The following is an 18559-nucleotide window of genomic DNA, read 5'->3' on the forward strand; positions in this document are numbered from 1 at the left end:
ACACAGAAATATTCAATTATGTCAAGGGGGACTCTCAGGCAAAAAAATTGAGAAACACTGCCTTAATGGCATTTCGGATCTTATCTATTTCCAAATATTCGGATCTGGCAGCCCCCAAAATACCAAATTGTTCACTACGAAGTTTTATTCCGAAACAAAACTGAAACTGAAATTACACGGAGGGTTAGGGTGCACCAGAATGTAGCGAAACATTTCAGTTCAGCTTCGAGTGCGAACTATAAGTCGAACTGGAGCATGTTTCAGTTCGAATTCAAATTCGGTTCGCAGTCCCTGATTCTAACCCGGGACCCCTGGCTTTGTAATGCCGTATGCTTGCCACTGTAGTCGGCTACAGATTCTTGTTACTTGCAATGTTATCGCATTTATGCGTTATATTTTATCTATGTGTTTAGTGGAAAGTATATTTGGAATCCAATGACGCAGAGTACCTCTATATCATGTAGATGTAAAAACATGTATTCATTGGCACGTTTCAAAAAAAATCCTGATAATGTGGCAAAGTTGTCAGGCAACTTCTCTTCTTAATTTCTTTACTTCTGTTAATTTAGAAGATGCTACAGTTAAATCGGTTAGAGCTCCGAGGGAAAAATTTGCAAGCAACAGTGAAGCACGGGGGTGGTCACGTAATGGTTTGGGGCTGCATGTCGGCCCAAGGCGTTGGTAAATTCGCTTTCATCGAACATACAATGGACAGGTACCGTTAGCTTGACATTCTGAAGTAAAATCTAAAGACTAGTGCTGAAATGATGGGCATTCTTTGTAACTTTATGTTTTATCAAGATAATGACCCGAAACACACTTCCCGCGTAGTACAAGAATGGTTATTGTAGAACTGCTCAAAAGTGCTCCATCCTCCACCGCAGTCTCCAGACTTGAACGTCATTGAGCACCTCTGGTGTAAGTTGGAAAAAGAAGTGAGGAAAACACCTATTACCTCGAAGGCAGACCTCAAGGAGAGACTTCAACATGAATGGGCCAACATGTCGCCAGTGTACACCAGAAAACTGGTAGAAAGTATGCCAAATCGTTTATCCGAGGTGTTAAAAATGAAAGGGATGCCTACCAGATACTGACATTTCTGTTCGTTGCTTTTTAAGCGTGTTTTCCTGTTTCTCCTTCCATGTGTCCGAATAATTTTGTTTAACCCACGAAAAATGTTTGCTTTGGTTAATGAAAATATTTTACTAATATATTATATTAAACATAATTGAAGATAATTAACAGTGTGCTCATATTGTGTTTTGTTTGTTAAATAAATATTAAACATTTATCATCGTATTATATCACGACTACGTCATCAGTAACTATTCAGAAATCTTATCTGTCCGAATAATTATGTGACTCCCCGAAGCTATATTTGTTCTTGGATCTTTAGTGATCATCTTATTAGTGTTAAATTATTATTAATTGTATTATAATATGTGCAAACGTGTAACATGACATTCGGTAAACACAAATATATATATACATTTCTTGTCACGTTGGCTGTTATACGAAATTCGTCATTTAAACTCACATTACTAGTAGAGCAAATTTGTGATTTATCGCCCTTCCACTTTGTTCACCACGAGCCGCCACTGATAGGATGTATGAACCAATTTTCCACTGACATACATCTACATTGTTCACAAATGGCCCTAAAGCACTCGCAAATTACCACTAATATGAGTACAAATCATATTGTTAGAAATGTTGAATAAGTGGGAGAAGCATTGCTATGATGTTCATCCACTTTCAGTTCATAGAAATTGTACTAAGACCAGAATTTTTGTCCAGAATGCATATGGGTCAGTCCATACCAAATGTTCCAGCACTGGTTGCTTGACCACTTTTAAAATTTTCAATATTTTTGTTGTTTTAACACATATGCAGGGGTAGTTCAAAGCTGGCATTATTTTTCTAAAACTTGACTTTGTTTAAAAATGCTGGTCATTTTTTTTTTGTTTCATGACTTCGGGTATTTTTGGCCTTTGCAGACAGTTGCGATAATTATGATAGCTCAGCTAAGAAAAATGATAGAAAGCTGTGGTAAACAACATTGTTTTCAATACATTTCAAACATTATTTTATGTTCTGTGAGTTTTTGCACCATCTCTAATAAAAATGGCTGAAATTTAAGGCCAAAATTGATATTCAACTTTGAACAAAAGTCAATGTTTAGGATTTTGTTAGTAGGGAAGTGATATAATATAAGAGCTATATATTTTTTCTTTTTGATGAAACATATGCATTCAAAGTTTCGGCAGAAAATATTTGAGCTCTGCTAATGGTTTCTTCTTCTAGTTAAAGCTCATATATTTTTAAAAAATTTCAGCTACTATATATCTGATGGAGGAATTTAAAAAAAATGATATTTGCAGATTAAAATGTACTCTGACAAGTACCTGTAAAATAAATCTATTACACTTTCTTGGAATCAAACCAAGGATTTCACGCTAGTGGATAAAACAGTTTACTGCCTGAGCATTGCAACCCTATAATTAGAAATAGCTGTTTAAATTAATATCTTAACATGGAAAATTGCAGAAGAAAATAAAACCAACATAAATTACAATCCATTTCAATATACACACATGTTGGAATAGACAGTGCTCGAAGTGGAGAGGATCGCAGGCAGATGCCATCCTCTGCTTAAGAACATTTTCACAAAGCATTTTCTCCGGTTAGGATAACTTGCATAACCATCCTCCACCTACTTCATTGTCTACATGTTGATTCATACATGTATCCTTCCTCCTATCCCCAAAACTTGAACAAACATTCCCCCTTCCAGGCTAGGAATTTCATCTCGAGTACTGTCCTATACATACATATAAATCAGGAGCGTATATTCTAGGCTAGCTAGGCTATCTGCGAAGCCTGAAGCCTAGAGAATAAAATGCAGAAAAAAAATTGATCAGAAATTGTAAATCACCTCATTTCAGTGAGAAGATGGTGGTGATTCTGGAGGTGGCAACCTGATTCTTTACGAGTTGGCAACCTGATTGTTTACGAGTTGGCAACATGATTCTTGAGTTGGCAACCTGATTCTTTACGAGTTGGCAACATGATTGTTTACGAGTTGGCAACCTGAATTTTTACGAGTTGGCAACCTGATTGTTTACGAGTTGGCAACATGATTCTTGAGTTGGCAACCTGATTGTTTACGAGTTGGCAACAAGATTCTTGAGTTGGCAACCTGATTGTTTACGAGTTGGCAAGCTGATTGTTTACGAGTTGACATCCTGGTTCTTTACGAGTTGGCAACCTGATTTTTTACGAGTTGGCAACCTGATTTTTTACGAGCTCCCAACCTGGTTTCTTACGAGATGGCGCCACTTGCATTGCAAAGTGACTTCTTGAAGAAAACGATTAAATGGGTGTATGTAACAAATTACGCACGGAGTTTACGCGAGCCTACTTTTCTCCCTTCCTCCAAAGCTTAGGACCACGTGACATACTGAGATAGCCCAGATCTTGGATTCAACATACGCCACTGATATAAATCAATCAACAAGTATACCAAATAAAACAAGAGCAAATATATTTACAACTGAATTATTTTAAATAACATGAGTGTTATGGTAAGTATTACAACCATGAAATTAGTAGATGATACATGATTACACAATGGACACACATATATAAAAATAATGATCGTTCAATAAGCGTAGAAAAAATAAGGTTCGTTAAACAAGGCTATTTTTATCACTGGATGCTTATATAAGTTCAGTTCTGCCATGTTTTTCATGAAAAAAAGCCTTAAATAAGCTTGGAATCACAGTTTACTGTCGCGAGTCACTAGCTTGCTCTGGCGTTCGAAATTGTACGCCATTGTCAAACTATCCTCTTCGTCTTTGTCTTCATCTTCTGAAGGGTTGTTCCATGAAAGAGTTTCCCCGTTGAATGTGAATAGATACAACAAACTGGAACTGGCATAAATCCCTGCAGAGAGGCAGAAAACTATTATCCACCCGTTGATACTGGGCTGTGAAAACAAGAAGTTAAAATCAGGCAAGGCACATTAAAAACGAACACAATTATGATGTATAAAAGGTGTTGGTTGTGCTTCTAATTTTATTGTTAAGGCTGAATCGCATGGTGCTATATTTCCTACTAGATGTGCTGCTTGGACTATGGTGTGGTACAGTGGGATCCATGAGTATTACCGTGCAAATTGTCCATGACTATTGTCATTAATTTTTCTCCTACATCCTGTGTGTTTTTAAGCGATGGATTTTTATGTATGCTGGTGCAGAAGTTGTCAACGGCTTGTTTTGACTTTTCTTTTAATTCTTGAAGCTCTTTTGGGTCAAATAAAATGCACGAACATGGTGATGGACAATTTGCACGTTAATACTCATGGATGCCACTGTACAGTGGAATCCTTAAATATTGGTCAGCAAATTATCCATGACTATTTTCGTTTATTTTTATCTTCATCCTGCGTATTTTTAAGGACTGTATTTTTACGTAGGTTCAGAGGTTGTAAGCAGATTGTTTGGTGTTTTGTGTCAGTTCTTGAAGCTCTCATTGCATACAACAAAGGGAGTAAACGTTGTGATGAACAATTTGCTTGGTAATACTTATGGATCCCACTGTACCGTATTGGCCCGAAAATAAGCCGAACTTTGTATCCAAATTTCAACTGTGAAAAGTTAAGGGGCAGCTTATATTCGCGACCTTGGCTTTTACAACATTTCATCATATCGTATGCTGTTTTAAAATGGTGCTTATTTATTTTAAATGTGTTAGGTACCTAACAACACTGGCTGGAGTGGCAAATGCGTTGCACTCATGTGTATTTCCACGACATCGATTCACAATTTTTAATACTAGGCCCACAACAAGCTAGCCATGTTGATTAACGTGATATATTTTTTTTTAAAAAAAAAATTGTAATCATTGCTCTCAAAATGGACCCCACGCTCCTGACTTATTTTACTAACCTAACCCATTGTGATACAGAACGATTAAGAGTTACCACAATCCTCTTGGACACAGCATAAAACTCAACACACACCACCTTCTTTACCAAAATCTCGTTAACCCACTCTTTTCAAGCTATCCTATTTTAAATAAAGGATTTTCTAATATTGATTCTCGGCACCCATTTCGATACATTCTTTACATCAAACTCTACAAGCACACTGATGATTTTGCCTGCTGCAATGTGACCACCACATCGCCAGATCGTCCATCAGTCGAATTTGACAGTGGTAAAGTTGTACCGAAACTGGGTCCAAACTGATGATAGGGTAAGTTGGCAATGGTCTATTTGTACTGTATTAGACAAAAATGGAAGAAAAGCGGCGTTAAATAAACAAATCATTCAATTACTGGATACCAAAAAGCAACAAGCAGCTGCAAACCTTTAGCTGTAATCTTAATTCGTTTAAGCTTGAGAATAGCCAAATAAGTGAAGCAGAAATCTAAATTTTTAATTAGTATAAGTTTAAAAATACTGTATTGTACACGCCTTGAAAGCCACAGAGCATAAAGTCAGAATAGAAGTTATTATCATTACTAGACTTTATGTATATTCACAATATTTCGAACAGTCGAACTAATAGCTTTTGAAGGTTTTTGCAATTAATAACATCTAATGAATGGACACAGTCACATTCAGTTTTATGATAACCAATACTTACATCACGTGTTAGAATCGATGTTGAAAGAATGGGAGTTATCACTCCAGTTATGGACGCCATTCCATTAGAAAATCCATTCAAAGTACCTGAAGGAAACAAATAAGTTACATTTTGTTAACATTCAGCTGTTTTCGTTAATATTAATATTTCATTATATTAATCAATTAAGGGGGCACCTTTTGTCATTGCAAACTTTTGTATTAATTGAGCTAGTATTTTTCTTTCCTTTTCATCTTTCTTTACAGGTATGTAAAATCTAACTGCCATAGCGGAAGAAGTGGATGTTGTTTAGAATGACAGCAAGTCGCCTAAGTATTGAGCAGCGTGTCAAATATGTACGTGTATTTTCCTTTATCAGTAACGTGTAGCTGAAGTTCAACGACGAATGCTACAGGAATGTGGACCTCCAGCACTATCTAAAGAATCAACAAGTTATTTGATGCAACCGGAAACGTTTCAGACCTTAACAATCTAGCCCCGCGACAAGTTAAGTTTGCAGCAACTTTTCGCCCATGTAGACCCAAACGTGCGCGCAGAATATAGTCCCGCTGCAATACTGCCGATCTTCTCAATGCCTGTGATATGAACAGCTCGGCGGTCGAGGCAAAACTCGCACGGTAATTGCTGAGCCCCGTTCTCGCGCGGTTTAATACATAAAGCCTGCTGCAAACTTAACCTGTCGCGGGGTATAGTAAGCGACCAACAGATAGAAGGAAAGCCAATTACGTCTCCAAGCTTGCGTAGATTTAAATGGATAATTATGCGGAAAACAGACAAAATTGTCATTGTGATGTCTAAGTTACTATCTTTATACTATCTCGTATAAAGTCACCAGTTATAAGTTTACATTTATTATTTATTTAATTAACACTTTACATTAAAATTGACAATAATGGAAACAACAAAAAATAGCAAAAATAAATCCAAGAAGAAGGTGAGTATGTGAAATAGGGCCAGACTGGATAACAATATTCTAGCTACCATACATGCTAGCTATTAGTTTGTGAAGGGTCACGAAAATATTTGTATAGACATATTAAGGAAATAACCAGCATGCATGTGTAATAAACAAGCAAAATATAGTACACACCTGAGAAGTTAGGAACTATATCCGTGAAAGCTTGGAAGTGACCAGATGCTATCGCACCATTCATTCCAAATGAAACTGCTAACACCACAACAGACGCTGTTGCATCGCAGCCAAGAAACGAGAATACTATTAGGCCCAGGGCCGGGATAATATGAGCTGTAATTAAAATATTTTAACAATTAGTTGGACTGCGGTTCATGATAAAATATAAGAGTTTGTTGGCAAATATTAATACCCCTGACAAGATAAAGTGTACAAGTCGATCCACATGTCGTGATGTGTCCAAATCTTATATTGATTACTTTCAAATGTCAGTGCCACATTTTACCATATTTCCATAATCCGATCCGACGTTATTTTATTAACGAAATTTAGGAGAAGTGGGTGGGAAGAGGGGGACGACGACACTGAATTATGTAGGAAATAAAAATGCAATTTGTGAATTGTTTCTTATTGAATACCTGAACATATGCGTGGATTTGAAGCACAAACTCTATGAATAATATATGTCCATAATTTATGTACAGAACGAAACTGTATAAACAGTCTTTCTGGACAAGAAGAATATTTTGGGAATACATACAAGGACTGTAGGGGCAAAGACGATGTTTGTCTATCGTTTCGAAGTGAGGGACCCTTCAAATTCACTCAAGTAGAAATATTTTGTTTATAGCTACTAGAATTTAGCAGAACATTTTCGTAAGTATTTTAATATTATAGCTTCAGTCAATGTAATAACGATGTACTGAACAAGGAAATGGGGTGCTATGTAAAATTAAGAAAATACTTTTCTTGTCTGATTTGGAAGTGGAAACTACAGACTTCATGCAGTGTATAAGAATTATTAAACGGGATCTTTTTTTAATGTAATTAAATAATAATAATAATTCTGTCCATCGATAACACTGGGGAACAAAAAGAAGATTTTATTTTGTGGCATAAAGTTTAATAACAGTTTCAGCACACAAAACAGCTGTGATTGCCAATTATATGATTGGTTCAGTTGAATTGACTCCAGTTATAAAAATAAACACACCATGGAAAATGTAGGAGGTAAAATTACTCTACGCTTTTCTCGGTAATATCAAAATTTGATAATGGGCTGAAATTGTTCAAAATTCTCAATTTTACGTAATGTATACAGTGCTTAGTGAAAATGAGTAACATAAAATAAAGAATTTTGCGTTACTATGGGGACTAAAATCAACAGCCATGTAATAGCTGCATATGTGGTGGAAACCGAATAGTCAAGAGTGAATTGCATCTTCCATTGTCATGTTACAAATACAATCAACCTTGTACAGGCCTAGCAACAATTTACAAATAAATAAATAAGTTTCTTAATGGTACAAAGATTGTAATCACAAAAAGAAATATTAAATTGTTCTTGGAAGTTCATTTATATGTATGTCTTATGTTTCCACCATTTTGGTTTAGTTGCATTTATTTCATAAATTAGAGCCAATTCAGGAAATATATTATTATATCATTATTCAGCAGCATGAAATTGCCCTAAATTAGCTCTCAAACACTGTGCCGCAATTTCACTGTTCCCCAGTGTAATCCATGTATGAAGAAAGTAATTAAGAAGAAAATAAAACATATTCAAAATACTTACAGACGCAGATGGCCGTCTTACGTATCACAGTAAGCTTCATGAGTCGTTGACCAAGAATATAATCTGCTAAGAAACTGGACGAGACGGAGAATGTGTAGTGGCAGAGATACGGGAGTGCTGACAAAAAGCCATTCTAGAGGGTTGGAAAATAAAAATACAATAAATATTTCACGAAGGAAAATATATCTAAAAGTGCGTCAGCTCTAATGCATTTATATATGTGTATGCATACTGATGCATAACTTAGATAAATCGAATTTTCCTTGCGTCCTTTTCGAGTTCTAATTAAAAAGAGTCCACTGTATATACAGTACATATATATGTTTTTTTTAAAATTTGATGTTAAAATTTTGAGTGCGTCAGCACTTGGGCTATTTTCCACACCTCACATTATGCGGGGTCCAGCCCCTTACCATAACTAAAAAAAAGTAATTGTTATGTGGTGTCACTAAATATTAATATTAAATATTATGACCTTCATTAACATGTGAGGCTTAAAGGACACTCAGCACACACAAGGACAAAAGACAGGACACACACAGAATTATACTGGCCATAGGGCCAGTCACCAGAGCCTCGTTAGTATGCAAAATGCAGTCAAGAGAGTACTAAATGGAAGTCAGGTTGACAATTGATAGTACTATGTGGAAGGTCACCCCTTACACCCCTCTGTGTGTGTGTGTGTGTGTGTGTGTGTGTATATATATATATATATATATATATATATATATATATATATACAGGGTGTTTCTAAAGGTCGTTTACAACGCTTGGGAGGTGATTCCTCACACGAAAACAAGCAAAAAGTCTAAGTTCCATTTTTACGACTGAGGCTTCGTTTCCGAGATAGGAGCCTCGCAAAAGGTGAGAAAGTGAACGTCACACCTAACTGGGACGAATACTATCACAGATAGAGAGGCGGTTCCAAGGGAATCATAAAGGAATCGTATGTGCTCAGTCCGGAAGTCACTATGAAAAGTTCACTGCACGCATGCGCAATGGAGTCCTCAAAGGAATTGGGGATTTCCAGCAACAACAATGCATGGAAAAGGTATGTAACGCAGCAAGAAGGACCGTGACAATGAGAAATGCGTTCAAGACAACACATCCCGACCTCAAACATCAAAACATGACCACCGAACACAAAATCCGAAAAGTTGAGCACGGTTGCATACCCCAGTTACACGCGAGGAATGAACGAATCATGTCATGTGGCATACGAGAGACAGGAGGAGGGAAAGAAAAACACAATATCAGATGATTGCGACAACGTGTATTTTTACACGCGACAACTGCGTAATATCCCCCCCCCCCCCACACACACACAACAAACAACAAATGCTACAATATCTTACGCACAGACAGTCCGTGTCACTGTTCACCAACTGAAGATGTCACTTTCACCACACAAAGGGGGTGGGGAGCAATACCAAAAGTGTTCTCACTGGTATTTGCCGAGGGCAATAATCACAGACGGTTTTCAAAATGTCTGCCGTTTACTTCTACGCAGAGATGACAGCGACGAATCAAGGATTGTCGAGTACGAGCAAACAAGTCAGGTGTATCTGCTACCGTCGCGGCGGCGACGTTGATGCGAGCAACGAGGTCCTCAGCTGATGTGACAGGTGTGTCGTATACGAGGGTTTTCATTTCTCCCCAGAAGAAAAAATCGAGAGGGTTAAGATCTGGCGACCTTGGTGGCCAAGGCACAGGCTCATCCCTACCAATGAACCTATTGCGAAACACGTCATGCAGGAAATGTCGTACATTACGATCGAAATGAGCTGGTGCACCATCGTGTTGGTACCACATTTCTTGCCGCAGTGCCAAAGGTACGGTCTCCAACAGTTCAGGCAGAACCTCACTAAGAAATGCATGATACGTGCGACCATTCAGGCGAACAGGGAGAATGTATGGTCCAATTAAATGATCATGTACTATCCCGCACCACACATTCACTGAAAACCTGTGCTGGTGATGGGCCACAAAAAGTGCATGTGGGTTGTCAAAGTCCCATACATGACTGTTTCTACTATTGAAGACATCCATCCTGGTGAAAATGGCTTCATCTGTCCACAATACGTTTGCCCCGAAGTGAGGGTTTGTGTCCAGCTGATGCAACAACCATTGGCAAAACTCCATACGAGGGCGAAAGTCACGAGGTAACAGTTCTTGTACTTTCTGCAGTTTAAAAGGGTGCATTCCTTCATCTGACAACACTCGCCAAACATTCACATGAGACGTGTTTCGTGCCCGAGCGAGCACTCGCGTACTGGTGCCAGGATGTTCTGCGACCGCTGTTAACACATCTTCTGCAAACTGATGTGTGCGTACACTTCGGGGTCTTCCAACTTCTTGTCGCGGTGGTAACACTGACCCTGTTTCACGCAGTCGACTGTCCACTACCTGAAAGAAGGTGTGAGACGGTAAACGTCTATGTGGAAAGCGTTCTCCATAAAGACGCCTTGCCTCACGGCTATTACCACGTGCCTCCCCATACATGAGATGCATGTCTGCTAGCTGCTGGGTCGTATACGCAGCCATCTGTGTAATAGGGAGCTGGAACTGCAAAGTATTGTTTTTGTTTAACACTGGCACACTGCACAAATTGGCCGTATCACCGTACGAACACCACAGACCAATTGTTGCGATACTTGACTTGCCCACTCCACCACGTCAACTTCTTTCAATGCAACATACTAGTACTCTTCAATGCGTATGACAACCTAGAGCGAACTGCTGATCATATCCCAGCACCTGCAACACGATTGGGACGACTGCCGGAGAGAACCAACCCTTCGAGCTCCTCTCGCGGGAACAGCAGTCATGAAGGTCAAACGTAGACTACGAGAGCCAGACTTGCCTGTGCAGCGCTTCCAAAACTGGTCTCTTTTACGTCACAATGATCGCGTGCGAACACTTTTGGTATTGCTCCCCACCCCCTTTGTGTGGTGAAAGTGACATCTTCAGTTGGTGTACAGTGACACGGACTGTCTGTGCGTAAGATATTGTAGCATTTGTTGTTTGTTGTGTGTGTGTGTGGGGGGGGGGATATTACGTAGTTGTCGCGTGTAAAAATACACGTTGTCGCAATCATCTGATATTGTGTTTTTCTTTCCCTCCTCCTGTCTCTCGTATGCCACATGACATGATTCGTTCATTCCTCGCGTGTAACTGGGGTATGCAACCGTGCTCAACTTTTCGGATTTTGTGTTCGGTGGTCATGTTTTGATGTTTGAGGTCGGGATGTGTTGTCTTGAACGCATTTCTCATTGTCACGGTCCTTCTTGCTGCGTTACATACCTTTTCCATGCATTGTTGTTGCTGGAAATCCCCAATTCCTTTGAGGACTCCATTGCGCATGCGTGCAGTGAACTTTTCATAGTGACTTCCGGACTGAGCACATACGATTCCTTTATGATTCCCTTGGAACCGCCTCTCTATCTGTGATAGTATTCGTCCCAGTTAGGTGTGACGTTCACTTTCTCACCTTTTGCGAGGCTCCTATCTCGGAAACGAAGCCTCAGTCGTAAAAATGGAACTTAGACTTTTTGCTTGTTTTCGTGTGAGGAATCACCTCCCAAGCGTTGTAAACGACCTTTAGAAACACCCTGTATATTATGTATCTTGTATGTATTGGTATTTGATCTGCCTTAATTAAAAAGGTAAAAAAAGGTAAAAGGTAAAGTGTTCCCCTGTGCATAGCACCACGCCATGAAGGCGTATAGGGGGTGCGGGGGTAACGCCCCACACTTTCTTGATCCGGTCGTGAGTGGGGGTGATGTGATCAGCATCACGCCCATGACCGCCTTTACCCCCCAGGGTTTCCCCCAGGTACCCATGTTATTCGACGCTGGGTAGGCGCCGGGGCCGCTTCCACCTTAATTAAACATAATTGAAATATTTTTTGAAAATGATTCATCCTAATTTAATTACAAACTAGGTTTCGAAATATTTTGGAATGCATTGTCACCAAAATGCATGTTACTTATGTAGTTCTTAAAGCATTTCTCTAAAACAGGATTATAAATATTGTCTGGAAATTTTGTTTTTTCTTCAGAATCCCTTGTTGCTTTTTAAGGATGTTTTAAAATAATCAAGATTTAACAAATTTTGAACAGAAATCATTAGGAAATGGATTTTAAGGTGCAGCACCTTTATAGCTGTTTCATTTGAGATATTTTTAGGACATGAAATCAAGTAAAATGAACACACTTTTTTGCCCTTTTTGTGACATCAGCACATTTATCCCCTTCCCCCCCCTCTTTGATGCTTCAGCACCTTTTTCCTTTCTTTTCTTTCATATTTTGTTAAAAAATTGGACAGAAAAATAAATGATGTTTGACCAACTACATACAATCGTATAGTCTCATTTTGTAGAGCAGAACGAGAGCTATAAAATGGTATAATATAATCATTGCAGCCCCAATAGTTTCCAAGATAATATAGTCTCTCCACATATAAGGCTCTCCTGACCTCAAAGCGTCAGCGACTTACATTCGAAAACATATAAATGTTGAGTTTATACCGCGTTTGTTACAACCTGTCCCGGTTCCCGCGCTAGTTGCTCCCTGGCTTTTCTCGGTGCTGGGGAAAGTCAAAGCCAGGCAGCCAATTAAAATACGCAACGTCGCAACAGTGTCTACGTAAGCGCCTCTCTTCTGGCTTCCATTCGCTCCTCGCTGCCCAGCAGACGATTTTTTCCTCGTTTCTCATTGGCACCGAAACTGTCGAGCGCTCCCTAGCGCGGGAAACGGGACAGGTTGTAACAAACGCGGTATAATCCAGTATAACAGGTTGATTGAACCCCAGAAAATGCCACGTTTATTTCCTAAGTATACTGGTTATTTTATCTAATTATTACTAATTATGTTATTTGATACGGTATTGAATAAAGAATGCTAATGTAACTGGTTTAGACCTGAATAAAGGTATTTTATCAGCACTTTTTTTTGACACCTTTTTGGAAACATTTTCAGAAACTTTTTTTTCCCATTCCCGACCTTACTTTTGCACCTTAAAACCATTCTAGAAATATCTGCACGAAAGTGGATGCAGCCTCAGAGATTACACGTTAAGGATGATAATGCAAGTATAAGTCTGAACTTTTTGAATTTGAACTTCAACTGCGTCTGCGTTAATAACTAATTATTATTGTTAATGCATTCTGCAATCTAGCCCACAGGATTAATTTATCATTTGTATTATATAATGTTACTGTGAGATTGCAATTCTATCACATTCACCTACCTCGTTAATACTAAATCCTAGAATGCTGTCCATGTATTTAGGTCCGAGGGTCAACAAGGTGTAGAGACCCCAGTCACTACCAATGCAAGCAATCATGACAGCCCACACCTGGATGGAGGAGAACACCTTTCGCCAAGGAACGCTGGGAGACTGGAAATTAAATTTTGATTTAATACTGACAAAATAATAGCATTTTCTATCTTGTTTTTTTTTTTTTGGAGTGCTTGAACCAAATCTAGGTCTTCTCAAAGGATTGAAAATATAAAGAGACGAGGCTATATACAGGGTTATTCATAAGTCCGTGAAACATTTATACCAGTTATAACAATTAAACTGCTCAACGGATTGTTAGAACTCTAACTTCAATAGAGAAACAATGTAAGTTTTTTATGCAAGCAATGCGCGGTGCGGTGTTGTCGTGTTTTGCTACTAGGAGAGCATAGTAGCAATATGTCGTTCAGTAAATTTATCAAGAAGGTGGATAGGGTGGATAGGAAGAGAGGATTGGGTTGCCATCCCGATCCCCCGATTTAACCTCTTGTGACTTATCCCCACTGCTCAGTGATATCCAGGATTTCAGGGACCGAATCACCCATGCCGTGGCTCTTATCAACAGTGATATGCTAACTCGTGCCTGTAATGAGATGGATTATCACGTACCTAGGTATCACTAAAGGTGGATACATTTGTAACTTTTGTGATTTTGGAAACAAAACTTGGAGAGTGTATCTTTATTATGAATATAAAATGTTTGTATTTTGTTCAGTAGTTCTGTCATGAATTTTTCAAATGTTTCACGGACTGATGAATAACCCTTACTTAATACGAATCAATATGAGTGGTTGATTTAAACAGAAGAAAATAAACGTTATCTTCCACCTTCATAAATTGTTGTAAACGTTTCATGAGGAGAAAAATACGACTTGATATTCAAAACCAGCTTGCTACTCTCTATAGAAATCCAACAGTTTATCAAATCAGTTTTCTGATAACTAACCTTCGTGTATGTCGCCGATGCATTCATCTCCATTCTCATGAGTTCTTTTTCTTCTGGCAAGCAGCTGGGGTGTTCTTCAGGGGTTTCGTACATTAGGAAGTACCAGCACACGCACCACAGCACACCAATCAAACCACTCATATAGAACACAGACTCCCATCCCATGGAGTTCAAGATTATTCCGCACAACGGTAGAGCCATGACCGTTCCTAGGGTACCACCTGTACAAAGCAATTTGTTTAACATAAGAATGGAAATTTGAATATTAAAAATATTAACGCAGTCAATTAATAAGTATATCTACGTATATGAATATAAACACTAGCTCTTATTGATACACATTTTATTTAAAAAAAATAATTGAGCTAATCAAGTCCAGGCCAGGGACTTTAACTCAATATTGCGCCTACCAGATATCATAGTGGATAACACTGTCGCTTTGTAATCAAGTAGTCCCGGGATTGATTCCAGGTGGAGGCACGTTGAACAGTAATTCGGAGATACTGTATTTTGAACTATATGTCCAGTCTCGATTAGCTTATCTGAACATAAAGTGAATCCTCATTGTCGTGAACTTAAAGAGGTTGAACACACACATGCATGTAATATCTACGTATTGTATATGTCTTTATATATATTATATACATATGAAATAGATAGATAGGCGTATACAGGGTGATTCTGTGACCGTGTTACAGACTTGCAGGGATGATGGAAGGGAACAAACGCAACAAAATGAGATACGGAACCCTGGTCGGGAAATCCCCCAGTCAAAAGTTACAAGCCCAAACCTTCGAAGGGCAGGCGAGGCAACCACGCACAACGCGGAGAGAAACCACAAAAGAAAGGGGAAATAATCCATCGCGCATGCCCTGGAGTCCGTATCTTTTACCACCACGATTAACTGGACCAGTGTACACTGTGCTTCTGAGAGACATTCTCCCCGAGTCAATGGAACATGTCCCACTGCGTAGCTGGTGCTCGTGATATTCTGACGCAGACCTCCCCACAGCGGTGGATGGGGAGAGGCGGACCTGTTGCTTGGCCTGCCCGTTCACCTGATCTGACCCCATTTGATTTTTTTTCTGGGGTCATGTCAAAAGTGTTGTCTACGAGACACCTTTGAGTAATGTAGAGGAACTCCTGACAAGAATCCTTGCAGCATGTGATCTGGTCCGAACGACTCCTGGGATATTAGAGTGGATGCAACAGAGCTTATTGCGACGCTGTCATGCCTGTATCGAGGCAGGGGGCGTCACTTTGAACAACTGCTGTAATGATGGCTGCACTTACTACTCATTGAAGCCACTACAGTGATTCTTCTGTGTTTTTTTCCACTTCCGCGGACATCTTTTATAGTTCATCCCCGCGTTGTGCGTGGTTCCTTACCCTTCGAAGGTTTTGGCTTGTAACTTTTGACTGAGGCATTTCCGGACCAGGGTTCCCTATCTCATTTTGTTGAGTTTGTTCCCTTCCATCATCCTTGCAAGTCTGTAACACGGTCACAGAAACACCCTATATATCCGTATAATATTAATCAGTACCTAGTCCTCCAATCGATAAAAACTTTGCTCTCTCGTGCTGTGGTATCCATTTCGTCATTAGAAGGCCAACACAAGGAAATAATGGTCCCTGAAAATAAATAAAACCAATTGTATTACATATTTATTGATTGAAGATGTCTTTCTCACATAGATATTTAGACCTTTAAATCTATTATAGACTTATGTGGACCACAAACATAACAAAGAATTCCATAAATCATCAGTAAACAAGATAGTTATATCACTAAGCAGACAGCTTAAAGAGATTTATATGCAGTAGTTTCTGGGTTCCGCAAAGCTTTTGCATTTTACAATTATGTCTCAAGTTTGTTTATCTCCCTCCTTACATTTGATTACATATTTAGGGAATATTCAGTAACAGTTGATTCATCTTACACAATAACCATTGTAAAGAAACAGTTGAACGTATTAAAATTAAATAAGCAAGAATCTTGTTTTCCGTTTATTGTATAAGCAATATAAAATGTTAGTAATGTCCGCCAAATTACTTGAAGATAGAGATTTGATTGAGAGAAATCGAAAATTAATACATAATAATAATAATATAAGTCTTGGTAGTTTCCGAATTCGAATCCCGGCCTGGGCGTGGATATTATTTGTGAGTGTCCCTTCATCAATTTCATCTAATTATCACTGATGCTCGTTGTCGCAATTAGCCAATCGTGGCAGTAAAGCGACGCTAAAGGAAACAAATTAACATACAAATTCACATTCAAGGACTTCGTGTTTTTCATAAGCTGGAAATGACAGAATTATTATCCTATAAATATTTCATTTTACTATTTTTTTGAATATTAATTTCCTTGGTAGAATCCTTGTTTTACACACATTTTAAAGATATTAATTGGAATAATATTGACTCTATGCTGTTATATTCTACTATTACACCGTCTTATTACACATCCCCGTAATAATTAAAATAACTATTATTAATAGGCTAATTTATTAACAATGGACTTAACAATCTTAACAAATTATTATTATTATTACATGTGAGGCACTTGGTTAGCATGCGAGAACCCTTCCATAAATATATTTCTTGATACGTGCCTGCGTTGATGCAGAAAATGGCCACCATGTCCTACTGACCTGACACACTCCTTGCAAGAGCCTGACCGAGAAGAGGAGTCCCCAGTGCCCCTTGGCGGCCGCAGGGGACAGGGCAGCCAGCACGGCGTTCAGGAACATCGGAATCCCGAGGACCATCTTCACCCCGAAGAGCTCTGCCAAACGACCTCCAGGCACCTGGGAGAGCAGGTACCCCCAGAAGAAGGCGCTCAGAATTAACCCCTGCGTAGACTCGTCCCAGTCGAATTCATCCCCTAGTTCCTGGAAAAGATGGATGAACAACTCCTTCATAATTTATTCCTATTCTTTGAGTACATGTTGAAAAGTTACTTCTCACAAAGTAACTGAGCTACAGTTATTCTTTTTGAAATGTGATTCAGTTATAGATACCGTTAATCTAAGAAAAAAATATTTGAGCAGTGTCGCAGGAACGGAGGTTTCAAGTAATTTGACAGACGTTGTGAAGTCCCGAGCTATACCTGTTCCGGAATTGTAAATATTTTAAAAAATGTCTTGAAAATAGCCATAAATTTTAAAAAAGTAAATCAAATTTTTGCGTCCACCTAGATTTTCTATTATCAGTACAAGGCTATTCACACATTTTACTTATTGTAAGTTGCGGGATCCGTTCTGAAATTGATATAAATGTAATCAAATCAAAAACATTCCTACGTCATCGACTGTGAGTTACTTTACCGTTTATTTATTCCAGATTATTAATATTGCATGTATAATCCTGCAAGTTGGCTATAGTTTTTTTTCTGAACAACATTAAAAAAATTACACAATTTTCATTAATTTTTATAATAGACATCATATACTTAAATGTGAAAATATAGCGGTAAGAACATTTAAAACAAAGCTTTAGACTTGGAAGAATTACGTGACCTGAAAGTTTGCTCGTGGCAAATTTATGTATGATGATTAAAATGTTTTCTATTTTTTTTACAATAATTTTTTTCATTGTTGTTGGAATGTACTAAAACGTAACTGTGAAAGTAAACATTAATTTCGTGACTCGTGGCCTGAATGAAGAAACTGAGTTACATTTACAATAACTAAGTAACTAGTTACAGCAACTGTTGCTTGTAACTGCTCACTTCCAAACTCGGATATTGACTGCACATCGTAATACTTTTTAATACTTGAGGTTGAACGGGGTGGAGTCAAGAACAAGACAAAGATAAAAACTTTTACAGTTAAAGTTACTTTTTAAAACGGTTACAGATACCGTTACTTTAAAAAGTGACTTCTGCGGTAACTTCAGCCCAGATTATCTATAACTCGTAGAACATATTGCATGTATAAACTGTAACAACA

The 18559-nt window shown here is 38.4% G+C and overlaps 1 protein-coding gene across 1 annotated transcript in view; it reads right to left on the bottom strand.

The window, feature by feature from the left end:
• Nucleotides 1-3586: 3586 nt before the first annotated feature.
• LOC145978359 (sialin-like) overlaps nt 3587-18559 on the bottom strand; it is a 32241-nt gene continuing 17268 nt past the window's right edge. Inside the window, exons 3-10 of the mRNA XM_083110957.1 lie at nt 17261-17500; nt 16151-16238; nt 14607-14827; nt 13610-13759; nt 8360-8492; nt 6742-6897; nt 5652-5737; nt 3587-3988 (exon numbers count right to left, since the gene is read on the bottom strand). Of these exons, the coding sequence (XP_082967083.1) occupies nt 3779-3988; nt 5652-5737; nt 6742-6897; nt 8360-8492; nt 13610-13759; nt 14607-14827; nt 16151-16238; nt 17261-17500 (1284 nt within the window). The 3' untranslated portion in view covers nt 3587-3778. The remainder of the gene's footprint in view (nt 3989-5651; nt 5738-6741; nt 6898-8359; nt 8493-13609; nt 13760-14606; nt 14828-16150; nt 16239-17260; nt 17501-18559) is intronic.

The sequence above is a fragment of the Lepisma saccharinum genome, chromosome 24, assembly GCF_977018435.1.
Source record: "Lepisma saccharinum chromosome 24, izLepSacc3.1, whole genome shotgun sequence".
Taxonomy (NCBI): domain Eukaryota; kingdom Metazoa; phylum Arthropoda; class Insecta; order Zygentoma; family Lepismatidae; genus Lepisma; species Lepisma saccharinum.